This window comes from Chrysochloris asiatica, unplaced genomic scaffold, assembly GCF_000296735.1.
Source record: "Chrysochloris asiatica unplaced genomic scaffold, ChrAsi1.0 scaffold00078, whole genome shotgun sequence".
In the NCBI taxonomy this organism is placed as follows: Eukaryota; Metazoa; Chordata; class Mammalia; order Afrosoricida; family Chrysochloridae; genus Chrysochloris; species Chrysochloris asiatica.
The window spans coordinates 3,747,285-3,760,792 of NW_006408596.1; the positions used below are offsets into that span (position 1 = coordinate 3,747,285).

Sequence of the window (13,508 nt, forward strand, 5' to 3'; positions counted from 1 at the left end):
TACGAGTCGGGCTGCTAACCTCACGGTCAGCAGTTCAAAACTACCAGCTGTTCTGTGGAGAAAGATGAGGCTTTCTGCTCCTGTAAAGATTTACAGCCTCGGAAACCCTGTACAGTGTTACTGAGTCGGAACCGACTCCACAGCACATAACCACCAGCACCAGTGGATGCCTGAGCACCTGATGGCATGACCCAGTGCAGAGTCCAAGACATAAAATCACAGGAGGTCTAGGCAGTTTAGCCTTGCCTCCCAGAGTATCACCAATGGAACTGAATCCATCACCATGCACTGTGGGCCAGAAAAACAAAGTTCAGCTCATTAATGACTAGGTAATTTTTTGCATATGCAAATGTCAAAAGATTCTCACTGACTGTGTGCTATTTGAAAGGGTTAAGGGAAAAAAATGAAGCAGGTTCAAATTCTGATGTAGCCATTTTTTAAAACTGATTTGGTAGACACATTCCTTCTCTAGGCTCAGCTTCCCTCATCTTCAAAGTGAGGCAGTCTCTCAGTGCTATTGTGAGGACTGCTGGAGAGATCACAGCAAAAGGAGTCGTCAGCTCAGTGGTTCTGATAGATCGGTGGGTGGCGACTGTTCCCAGGAGCACCTCTGAACACAAAGCCCTAGCCCAAGGTGCAGACACGCAATGTTGCTGAACCCAAGTACAACTGACCAAGACAGTGTCCAAAAACGTACACGTCTTTTAAAATCTAATTTTATTCCTAAAGTCAAAGTCAGATAGCAGCTAGCACTGAAAATACACTTTCACTATACAAAACCGTGTAAACGGATGACGCACTAGTAAAGAATTGAATACACACACACACTCCTCTAATGAAAGAAGCTAGATGCAGCCCTTGCTAGAAAAAGCTGTACCTGAACAGAAATGAATGTGTTCAGTCTAAGGCCCTGGAAGTTGTCTATAGAATGTCAATTACGTTTAAATGCAGGAATAGCAACAATGGAAAGTTACATTCATCAGATATCAGTGTTTGAAATAATACATGAATACTGCGGTGGACATTCAGTAAGACCACTGCTCATCACACACTGTGGAGGCCACTTGTGGGAACAAGAACGGAACTTTCAAACATCAGAGTCATTTAAGTTACAAATGGGATGAAGGGACATAGAGGGCAGGACCTGACAGGCTGTAGACTGTCAATCCTCCAGAATTGGGGACCATGGGTGGGTGGTATACCTTGACAGACCCCAGGCAACTTTATGTGTCCAGCAGCAGATGGACATATGGCATGGACTGACATTACATCTTAAGAGGAACCTTTTTGGCCACACAAATAAGTGAAGACAACTTCTAAAACTAGCTGTGGCCTCGGAACAATCTGTCTGCAGTTCCTTCCTGTACGTGGCAGCACCTGGGGCCTCAGGACTTGAACACGTGCACAGCGCGAACCACATACTGCCGGCAGATGGGACACTCGTTCATGCGCTTGCCGCACTTGGTGCAGGTGACCATGTGGCCACACTCGAGCAGGACGCAGTCGATGACGGCGTCCATGCAGATGCGGCACAAGCTGTCGTCGTCCTCACCCTGCAGCTGCAGCCGCTCGCCATCTGGAAGAAGCCAGCACCCTGGTTTATAAAAGGAATTCTCCTATTCCAACTTCACAGGACGGGTGTGACTAGTGCCCTTAAGATGCATTCAGAAATGCCCACAGCTCATAAGCTTTGGTGAAGATGTGCCATAGAGGAAGTGGGCAAATGGTGGCCGTTTTAATTCTCAAACTATGTAATGTAAGAATTCTGCGATAGGGTTGTGAGTCAGAAGCAACTCTCTTAACAGTACATGACAGGATATGTCACTTACAAAAAATGAAAGCGTTCTGTCTAAAAATAAAAGGGAGCCATAGGCTGTCCACACGTGGACTGTGAAATTAAAACACTGTTGGCATTTCCGTGTCTGACCCAGCTGTGGCCTGGGAGACTCAGTCTCAGGCACCTCCTCTCCTCTGGAGTTAAGAGCTCCATTTCCGCACTCAGGAGCAAGTGGCTGGAGCTGCAGAAAGCCATGAATATGGAAGTTTCTCTTTTATGGATCACAAAGGGGACCACTGGGAATTGAGTCTTAAATTCGTGGCCCGTGACTAGTCCTGGGACATGGAGTCCAGGGGATGCAAAGTCAGAGGAAGACACTTGTGAAATTATAGATGTCAGCAGGTCGGGAGTGTGGGAAGAGCCACACTGCACTATGTCCAGCTGTATTTATTAGATGAGTCTGCGCTTCAGTGCCACACTATCATTTTCTTGCCACCAGCCTGAGGGCTCTGAGGATTAAGATTCCTATATTCAGCATTGTTCTAAAAAACAGGTGTGATAAAATATTTTCTATATATTCTGGGTATGAACTTGTTCATCAAGTAACTGCATTACAACAGCTTTAAAAAAAAAAAATCACTCAAGTGTTACAATGAGAGGACTATCTAAGTATGATTTGTTGAACATACTGTTTTTTCTGGACCATGACAACTTTGACTTGGCCACGTACCAGCTGAAGGGGGTTTCTGTACCTAACTTCATCAATGATTACTACACAAGTTCTTGACTTGTTTTTCTAACTTACTCAGAAACCTACCTAGAGGTAATTGATGATTCTAAGAAGAACTACTTAACTTCATGGCTCTAGGCATCCCTCCCCCACGCCTGCCAATCCGGTTAGGATTTGAAGGCTACAACTGAGATGGCTAAAGCACTGGCCTACCAGAGGTGTTGACGAGAAAAGCATTTTCCCAAAGACTAGGGTTTGTCGTAGGGTACTCACAAACAGTTAATTATGGCACACACAAAAACCGGCCTGACCCAAGCCTCCAACTCACTTGCAGTGGTGGTCCCCAAACCACCATCATTAAAGAATTTACAGCCAGCTTTGAAAAGCCTAGGGAGGGAAAGCCTATAGGAGGGAAAAGGAAACAAAGAAACCTACATGACTTTTGGTTTTCTTCATTCTCTTTGTATAGTCTGTTTACTTTCTCTACCAGCTCCCATTTTTCACAACAGCCAGAATAGTTGACAAAATTCCGAGCCAGAATCTCCTTCAGCTGGCGCACGCTCATCCCTTCAACGTCTTCAAGGCTGGACAGATCAGACAAAGACGCTCTCGCTCTCTTTCTGGAGAGCCCAGGGGTCTGAAATCACAGATGGTTCCATTAGCTCTGCTCCTGTAGGTTCAGACCTCTTGGGGCAGGGGCCTGCTTCTCCTCACTCTAGTCTGTCACTGGCTTTGGATCCTCTTCCAAGACTTTATTCTCATCAGTCCTTAATTCTTACCAAGTCCTGAATGCAAACCAGAACTAACAGCCTGTGCTAATCTAGCTAAAGGTCCACCCAGGCGCCTTCCTTCCCTGCCAGATCTATAGGTGGTCTCACCCGATCCTCTAGGTTGTCTTCTTCTTCATCATCATCATCATCGTCGTCGTCATCGTCATCATCGTCATCATCATCTTCTTCAGTATTTGCTGAAGCTAGTTCACTTTGTACCTAGACACACAGTGTTTCAGATTAGGACGAGAATTCTCTTCCCAACAGTGTCCCTCCATGTTTACCAGGGAGGAGACTTTTCCCTATGCTTACCCCAAGAAGACCTCAACACCTGGCACTTTCTGTGGATCTAAAATGCTGCTGCCCCTTCCGTAAAGTTAGACCTGATTTACCTCAAAAGTCATCTGTGGATGTGTATAACCTAACCATAGTGTTAACACCCTGAGGAAGGTTCCAGCATGGAATGCCAAACCACAGCTTGTCTACGCCTGAGATGACACTGCCTTGTTATCAGAGGACCTGCCAAGCACTGGTTTGACTAGAGTCCCTGAAATGCAGTTAGAAAAAAACTAAAGCACTGTTGCTGGCTAACATCAGCCAGGTGTGCTGGGCATCTGATTGGAAAGACCTCAAGCCTATTATACGATGCGTAAAACCTATCAACTCCCTGCCACTGAGGGTTCCAACTCCCAGCGACCCTATAGGACGGAGGCGAAGGAATGGCTCCATAGGGTTTCTGATGTGGTAAATCTCCACAGGAGCAAAAAGCTTGATCTTCCTCCTGAGACTTGGTCATGGGCCTCCTTCTCATGTCCTTCCTATTGTGATCACGCTCTACAGTGATCTAGGTCAGTTCTCAATGGCAAATATTCTGCCCCAATGATTCAACAGCACCCACACTGTCACACCAGAGCCACTTCCCAAATGTGTCTTCTGAGTATATGGCAAAACAGATGGGACAGTTCTCATTTGGGAATACAATATAACTTTCCTAGTGGACTTGCCGAGGTTTTGGTTATACAGAAGATAACTAGGTTATCTTACACAAGGGATCGCCATGAGCTGGAAATGACAAGATAGCATCTGGTTTGGGTTTTTTATTTAGAAAAGGTAATTAAATGTGGAAGAACTGTTAATAAATCTTTCAGTCCTTTAGAAGCGTTCAGTGCCGTCAAGTCGGTTCCGACGCATAGCAACCCTGTATAGGGTATCCAAGGAACAGCTGGTGAGCTTGAACTACTGACTTTGTGGTTCAAACTGACTACGTCGTCCAATGCCACACAACTACTCCGCTACAAATGAGTAATTACAAGCCTTTGTATGTCTTTCAGTCAGAATACCCAAGGCCTCAGCAGACATTAGTAACTAGCCTGCATTTTCACTCCTCCTGATGGTTGTTCCCACAATCTAAACGAGGGCAGTTTGACTGTAGTAAGGTAACTGAGCATTAGTTTTCAATTACACTGCTGGTTCTCATGGTCACAGTATACTGTTGTCTTTTCAGTCACTGTTTCAGTAGCTTGTCTTATTTTAATGCAAGTGTTATATTAACAAGTGCTATGTTAGCTAGGAGCCCTGTTAGCACTGTAGGATAAGCACTGGACTAGTAACCACAGATCAGTAGTTCAACCCACCAGCCACTCTGTGGGAGAAAGATGAGGCTATCTGCTCCGTAAAGACTGACCACTGAGGAGACCCTATCCAGGGTGGCTATGATTCGGAATGGGCTAGATGGGACGGGGTTTGGTTAGGGTTCTCTTAACAGTTCAATAAATAGTCACTGAAGGTAAATGCTAGGCTTCATAAGATAAGGAAACCAAGAAACACTAATCCCAAAGGAACTGTGAGCTTTTTTTGAACCCATTAGCTAGCACCTAACCCTGAGACTTCACACCAGAGAGCTACCCGTGTGCGTCCATCGGGTGTGGGACCGCTGAGTTTACACGTGCCTCTCTGTGGCAGAGTAAGCACGCTGTGACTGCAGAGCCATCACGCCCTCATACCTGTGCCAAGACTCCAGGCCCTGAGGTCCCATCTCCATCCATAAGGTCTCCCTGGAATGAGGACATGGTGGCAGAGGGGGCTGTGTAGTTTGAGAAAAAGGAATGTGTAAAAAAGCTCGAGGTGCGGGACCTGGCAGAGCTCAGGCTGCTTGTGTCCATGTGGTCCTCAGAGCCAAGGCCGTGGTGGCACAGCACCAGGTCCACCAAGTCCTCCTTCTCCCGACAAGTGTCTATGGGTATGTTCCTCAGGAGTAGATATTGCCGCAGATCCTTCACCTTCAGTCGCATCAACTGAGGGCGCTGAAAGGCTGTCTCTTGCAGTAAGTGACAAGTAGAACATCGGCGGAGATTTTCTTGTAAGACGGAACAAACAGAGCAAAAATCCTTCTTGCAGTCACAACATACGTGCTGCAGAAACAGACAACAAAGAAGCATTTTAATGCACGTCAGAGATAAACTATTATGAAAGTATTCATTTTCTTCTATTCTGAAGCCCCCTGTGGACGCGGACTCGTTCCACAGGCGCTTTCCTTCAGCGCTCGGAAAACCAGGAACAGTAAAACAATCACTGCTGAGGCAGTGTGGATTCACGGAAGTTCAAATACAGCACTTCAAGAAAAACACATGCTGCTGTGTTAATAAATTAAAACCTTTCCACCCCCTAATACAAACATGTAATTAGCTGAACAGAGCTAACATGAGCAGAAAGTATAACCACAAACCCATTCCCTAGGTGAACAATTATCTCCCTTTAAGGAAGAAGAAGAAAAAACATGACAGCGGGAAAGAGAAGGGCAGCTGACCTCTCAAGGTCGATGAAAGAAAACGGAGGACCACTAACGGCTGTCCAGAGCCTCCTCAATGCCAGAGCCAGCCCACCACGTGGCTGAAGGGGGGTACTAGGATGCAGTTGAGCTGACACGTTAAAACTTCTTGCAGTAAGTATTTCAGAAGGATTGACTCAACAATCAAAGTCTGCAAGACGGTCTTGCAAGAAACAACTAACTTACTGGTGAAAATAGTTAACTGCTAACCTAAGTATTTTATGTTGACCATATAAACAGGATTTCTAACCTCAATCTTTCATTCGAGTTTAGGCTGTGAGACCCCAGTTACACTAATGCGTCTCTGAACTAGACTGCAGATTAAGTCAATCTCTTCCTTCAAAAATCAGTCATGAAATTGACAACAGCCACTCAAAAAGAATTGATGCCTTTGAGTTACGGAGTTGGAGGAGAATACTGAAAGTGCCATGGCTGCCAAAAGAACCAATAAATCCATTTTGGAAGAAGTGCAGCCAGAGTGCTCCTTAGAGGCCAAGATGGCCAAACTTCATCTCTCATACTTTGGACATATTATTAGGAGGGACCAGTTGCTGGAGAAGGATATCATGTTTGGTAAGGTGGAGGGTCAGAAAAAAAAGAGGAAGAGCTCCAATTGAGACGGAATGGCCAAGTGGCAGCATCGATGGACTCAAGCGTGGCAACAATAGTGAGGTTGGCCCAGAATTGGACAATGTTTCATTGTGCTGTGCATAAGGTCACTATGAGTCGGTACCGACTTGATGTCACCTAACAACTCAAAAAGTTGGATAAGAAGCTTGGACTTCACATTCATGGGGGTGGGGACAGCTCAGACAAGGAGGGTGAGAGAGGTTGCACTCCCTACAAAAGGTCACCTATGCCAGGGAATGATATAGGGAGGAACTGGTAAGCTCGTATTAGTTTTGCTGTGTATATTCTTAACAATAGCAGAATAAAATAAGCATCTGGAAGAATCAAATGGGAGATCTGATTTGATTTGGGAGAAAAGCTGCCTTACAGAACACTGTCCAGTCAGAAGACAATTCCTTCAACTGAGTACTTTTCTAAATGGGAAAGGATTTATGGGACCAAACTTCTGATATTTTTATTAAAAGAAATGACAGTTCATTAGCTATTCAAAACAGCCTATAATCAAGACCCGACAAAGGTGTCTTCTGTATGTAATGTCATTTCATCCAACTCACCTTCTTCCTGAAGACAGAAAAGGCAAGGCCGCAGGCTTTGCAAACTATATTGGGCCCTTCCGTGGCTGCTGGTGGGTAGGAGAAATCGGGATTTGGTGTAAATCGGAATGGACCGGTGCCTCCTGCAAAGCCTGCCTGCTGGCCCCTAACAGCACCGGTTCCCATGACTTCATTCAGCAGCCCACAGCATGAAGCCCACATGGACGTGGCACCCGCCTGGAGAGGAACACAGCAGGAAAAGAAACGCTGAGCCACAGGGCCGCCATTCGGGATATGACTGCCCAAAATATAACATGACCCCAATTTTGTAAACAAAACATCAGAAAAAAATAATACAAGTATGCCTGATGCAATATTTACGATATGCTAAAATTTTATAGGAAACATTCATTTGTGGTTTATCTGAAATTCAAAGTTAACTGATGTCCTGTCTTATTTGGCAACCTCAGGATGGTGGCTACCATACTGCCTAGCTCTTGGGCTGGGCCTGCATTGTGGATTAGACATTGGGCTGCTAATCCCAGGGCTGGTGAGCAGTTCAAACCTACCAGCTGCTCTATGAGAGAAAGATTATGCTGTCTGATTCTCTAAAGATTTACAGTCTTGAATACCCTGGTTGTGGTGTGGCGCTGTGGGATAATGCACTGCACTGCAAGGTCAGCAGTTTAATGAGTTGGAACCAACTAGATAGCAACAACACAGTCAGAAGTGACTTGACGGAAGTGAACTTCGTTTTTGGTTGGGTCATTTAGCAGAAAGACCAGACATAAAGTCACTTAATTTCATAAAACTTCTTTTCTCTCATTTGTTTTTATTAAGTACCATTGAGTCAGTTTTGACTTAGCGACCCTGTATAGGGTTTCCGGAAGCAACTGGTGGGTTTGACCTGCCGATCCTATAGCGCCACACCAGTGTAAGAAACTATGGCAGCTATAGAGAAGAAATTTATTAGTTCTTTTCAAAGACTAGGTAAAATTAAAATACTAGGAGTTGGCGTGAAACCTTGGACCAGACGTGATCACCACATTTCCTTTAAGATCACGCTAATGTGGGATCCATGGCTGCAGCCCACAGTACTCGGTATTCCTGAGTACACCTTTCATAGAAGAATTTAAAGTTCCTGCAGCAACAAGTGCAGTTATTCCCGGTGACGGAGTAGGAATCAATCCCGCACAGACTGCTGGGAATGGTTTTCTGCAGCATGATTCAGAGCTGCAGATTACTCCTCACATTGGAGCTGGAACTTGTTCATGGCTGCTACATGGGGCACACTCTCAGACGAAATTTTTTGTTTGTAAAATTGAAAGCAGGCTCTACAAAATGCTATGAAAATGTCAAAAAAAATAAAGTCTAGAAATTTAGTCTGAGCGATGATGTTTGTCCAGATAGGTGAGGTGTTATCAGTTAAAATGGTAACATGGCACTAAGGCAGTCCTGTGTATTTTATTATCTCTGCCAAGACAGCAACTGTTTGCATAACAAGCTCTTTAATAACCTTAAGGGACTATTAGGAAGACTTTATACAGGACAACGCTTTTCTTGCCAGTACCCAGAAGTAGTATGTTCTCGTAAGTCTAAGAAAGGAGAAGGTGAAGCAATAAGAAACCATAAGACAAGGTTCAAACAGACTTAAAATATCAGGGTCACTGATAGAAATATTATATGGTGGTACATTTGTAATTCTGATGCAACAGAATCAAGTAAAATTATAATTAATCCTTACGATGCAACTTTCCTTTAAATACACTCGGCGCTCGAATAATGCCTTGCTTAAAGCAGGCTGAGACTCCAAAATCCAAATGTATTAAGATTTGAGGCAACTGTTCTTTTGTTACAAGATTCAGCCATTGTCCTTCAAACAGTGAATTCTCTTAAAACAACCAAAAACATGTATTGTTTTAAATTCAATTTGTACACAATTTTTTTGGGGGGGAGGGAGTGGGGGGACACTTCCCCTACAGAAAGTACCACCAGGATAGACTTTCCTTCATGCAAGGAGCTTGAAGCTGTGAGGTTTGAGCAGCTCTAGCTTCCTACTCAGCTAGCTAAGCAAGCATGAAAATCATTACCTCGGCTTGATCGCTGTCTGACTTCCATGTGATGTGTCTCCGGATGCCGAGCAGTGCTTTCTTGCCCCTATAGAATCTAGTATGCCCACCATTATCATGGCTAAGTGCATAACTGTAAAAAAATCTCTTAATGGCACCTGTGTAAATTCAGCTTCAGCCTTGGCATGACTCTGGAGGGTAAGCACTGGGCTGCCAACCGAGAGGTTGGTAGTTCAAACTCAACAACTGCTCTTAGAAACCCTATACAGGATCGCTGTGAGTCAGGATGCACACAACCACAAAGGCTGTTCAAGAATTTAAATCTTGCATGTTACTTAGAAGTTCAAATTGTGTATTATTGGTAAAAGAATAATTAAGGTAAAAATACTCCCTTTAAAAGGAAGAGGGCCACAGATGTTGTCCTTCTTCACACAAGTAAGTGTAATAGGGAGTGTGATGGCAGAACCAAACCACGGGGATGATTATGAACATCACGGTTCTAGCCTGAAAGGTACTTTCTACAACTATAGCTCTTAGAAACCCTATACAGGATCGCTGTGAGTCAGAATGCACACAACCACAAAGGCAGTTCAAGACTGGTGCAGAGAAGGCTTTTTTGTGGGAAAATAGGTGGAATTCCTGTGTTGACATCAATCCTACAGGGTAACTGTGTTACCACACTGTTCATGTTTCTATCAAACCCAAACCCAGTGCCACTGACTGGGACTCAATGTGAGCAACAGGACAGAGTAGAAATGCCTCGGGTTTCTAGGGCTTTTCACAGCACATCTTTCTCCTGCAGACTGGCTACTGGGTTCAAACTACGGACCTTTTGTTTAGCAGCCCAATGCTTAACCACTGAGCCACCAGGACTCCTGTGTCTATAAAGGGGAAATGTTCTGGGTAAATCATGAATAGAGCATTTCCATCCTCTTCCTGCTCTCATTTAAAAACAACTAAACATGCACAGCCTCCTAGGTCCAACAATTCTACTAGAATTTCTCCTACAGAAACAGTCCTATAAGTTAACTCCAATTTGACACTAAAGTCAGATTAGAACAACACGAAAAGAAAACTATAGGCCAGTGTGACTTACCAACCCAGATACAAACATTGAAAACAAAACTCAATGGTGACTTCAAATAATAATTGCACAAGTAGGATTAACCCCAGAAATGCAAATATATTAGTCACGGTTCTTAACAAGAACAAAAACCACATACACACACACAAAAACCAAGCTACCTTCCAAAGCATTGTCCTAGACAACAATGTGTTGCTATACCCCAATATTAGGTACAATCCAGACTCACTGTTACAGCCAAAATCCTTAACAAAGGAAAGAGTAAAAAACAAACAAACATGCAAAATCTGGGTTTCAGGCCTTGCTGTATCTGGCGAGCCCTGGTGGCACAATGAGCCGTTGGACTCCACCAGTGGGTCTGCAGGAGCAAGGCCTGACCATCTGCTTCCATAAAGATGCAGGCGTGACCCCATAACAAGGAATGATGTGAGGCCAAATGATTAGCACTCACCCAAGGTCAAAACTGGGACGGAAAACCAGATCAATAGTCAGAATGCAAATAATGACAATGACTACAAAAACTGTCACCCCAGAAACACAGAATTTGTACACAAACTATGAAAGGGCAACCTAATTTGCTGTGTAGATTTTCACTTAAAACACAATAAATACTATTTTAAAATGTCATTGTTAAGTGCTAATGAGTTGGTTCCATATACCCTGTATAGAATTTTCTAAGAGCAGAAAGCCTCATCTTTCTCCAGCAGAGCAGCTGGTGGCTCAAAACCTCTGGCCTTATGGTTAGCAGTCCAGTGTTTATCGTAGAGATACTTCGCTCTTGTGGTGAAAACTAAAGTTTGGAATTAGTCCAGGGAGAGAGGAAAGGCCCACCCTTTAAAGAACAAAACTGAGTAACTTGGTTACAAAGGAAAAAAAAAAAAAAAAAATATATATATATATATATATATATATATACATATACACAGCCTGGGAAACTCCATAGGCAATTCTTTGTCACGTGGGGTCACTATGAATCGGAAATGACCAACATAACAGGATGTGTGAGTATAAATTTAGAAAAAAATCTCCCAAGAGAATAAATACTCCTTGTAGCATATTGGGGGCAAGTTCACCTACATATTCCTGAGAGGGAAATCTGCCTTCCCCAAAGTTTACACATGCCCAACAACAGAAGCCCCGGTCACCATTTTGACGTACTTTGCTTTCTCATCCAGATCACTCTCCCAGTACATCCACCTCCCCCAACTTCTTGGGAGAGGTATTTTCAGTCCAATTCACTGCCTCTGGCTCAGGAGACAGCCAGGCCCTTGTGGCTGGTTCTCAACTCTGGCTGCAGGTTGTATTCCCAGGGCCCCCATGACAAACACTGAGGGCTGACTTAACTGGTCTGGGGTTGGGGTGCAGCTGAGAATATTTTTAAATCTCTGGTGAGTCTAGTGCACAGCCATGGCTATGAAGGCCTGCTCACTCTAAGATTCTCCTCCCCACTAATGTCATCAGCTAGACTTTCCTGTCCTCAGTAGGCTCCAGGGCTGCAGACCCTGAGGTTGTTTCTGAAGTCTGGAATTCTAAGGAGCCCTGGTTGATAGAGTGGGTTAAGTGGGAGAAAGATGAAGTTGTCTGCTCTATAAAGAGCCCCGGAAATGGTAAGGAATAAACACTTCTACTCTGTCCTGCGAGTCAGCAGTTTCAAACTACCAGCTGTTCCGTGGGAGAAATATGAGGCTTTCTGCTCCCGTAAAGATGTACAGCCGCGGAAACCCTGTTCAGGGTCGCTATGGGTCGGAACCGACTCGACGGCACTTAACAATAACAACACCTCTGTCCTTTAAGGTCACTGTGAGTCAGAATTAACCTGATGGCAGTGGGTTTCTCTGGGGTTTTCTGGTGGAGTTCTAAGATCCTGGCCATGTGCTCCTTAAGACCTGTCCACACGACCTAGCTATTATAATGGGATGGGTCTCTAGTGTGGGTATTTCCCTCTATAGCCATCCCCAGCCATTTCACAAGTCCTCATTGCGCTTTCTTGTTGTTGTTTTTAATTATAGCTGTAGGATAAGCACTGGACTGCTAACAAGGTGAGCAGTTCAGACCCACCAGCTGCTCCCTGGAAACCTTACACAAGGTAGCTATGAGTTGGAACCTACTTGACAACATTTAACAGCAACAACACATGTACAACAAAACATTTGCCATTTCAACCATTTTTCCATGTACAATCCAGTCACACTAACTACATTTCCCATGTTGCACAACCGTTACCACCACCCATTTATAAATCGTTTTTGCCCCTCGCTTCTTTCCCCTTCTTTCCTTTTTTTCATCTGGTGGGAAGTTCTCAATGGTTTGTCCTAATGAGAAATAAATATTTATTGTTTCCCTTCCAGTACATGCTGCTGTTGTTGGTGCCATTGAGTCAGTTCCGACCCATAGCGACCCTGTGTAGGGTTTCCAACGAGTGCCTGGTGAATTTGAAAAGCCGACCTTGCATTTCAAATGGACCGTGTGCAGTCCTGTGCATTAAATCCACAGCGTCACCCCAGGAGTCCAGTACATGGGGTGGGAGGGTCAATTTCCTTTTTCTCATTTTTCTTTTTAACTGCCTTCCCATCACCCAAGTTAGCACTTGTCTACACTTTAGCCAATGCATAAAGTCCTGGCTGCGTTAACACTTTAATCTGATGTGTAAATTCATTTCTTTCCTCTTCAGCACATTCTGACCTGGACTGTCTGCTGAAATCTAGCACCTTTATTTGCTGTTTGCCCACTTTTCCTAACACCTCTACTATATGATTTCCCACTGGCATCACCAATGTTGAAAGAAAATCATTGATTTCTGGGTCTGTCAAAAGCAACCATGACTCACACTGTTTGTGTCCTGTAGCTCCATGTTGAAGAGTCCCACCCAGACGACAAATCTTCCCAGGCTTGAGCCCTACCTTCCTGTGCGTTCCCTTAAAGTCCCAATTTTCTGAATTCCTCCTGATGACTATCATGTGACTGCTATCACCTGCTGTGTTTTACTAATAATTCTTGAAGTGCTGTTTACAGACTTCCCCCTCTCAAATCTGTCTGAATTTTCTGAAACCACTTGATATAATGATCCTAATTCTCAAGCAATAGAATC

General features: G+C 44.2%; 1 protein-coding gene across 1 annotated transcript; it reads right to left on the minus strand.

Annotated features, from left to right (window-relative positions):
- Positions 1-1,385: 1,385 nt before the first annotated feature.
- Positions 1,386-7,504, minus strand: RNF34 (ring finger protein 34, E3 ubiquitin protein ligase). The gene is made up of 5 exons (XM_006865402.1): positions 7,289-7,504; positions 5,281-5,688; positions 3,386-3,496; positions 2,943-3,144; positions 1,386-1,576 (listed from the first exon to the last, which is right to left on the minus strand). The coding sequence occupies exons 1-5, from the start codon at positions 7,487-7,489 to the stop codon at positions 1,386-1,388; spliced, it is 1,113 nt and encodes a 370-aa protein (XP_006865464.1). The 5' UTR covers positions 7,490-7,504.
- Between the last annotated feature and the right edge of the window lie 6,004 nt (positions 7,505-13,508).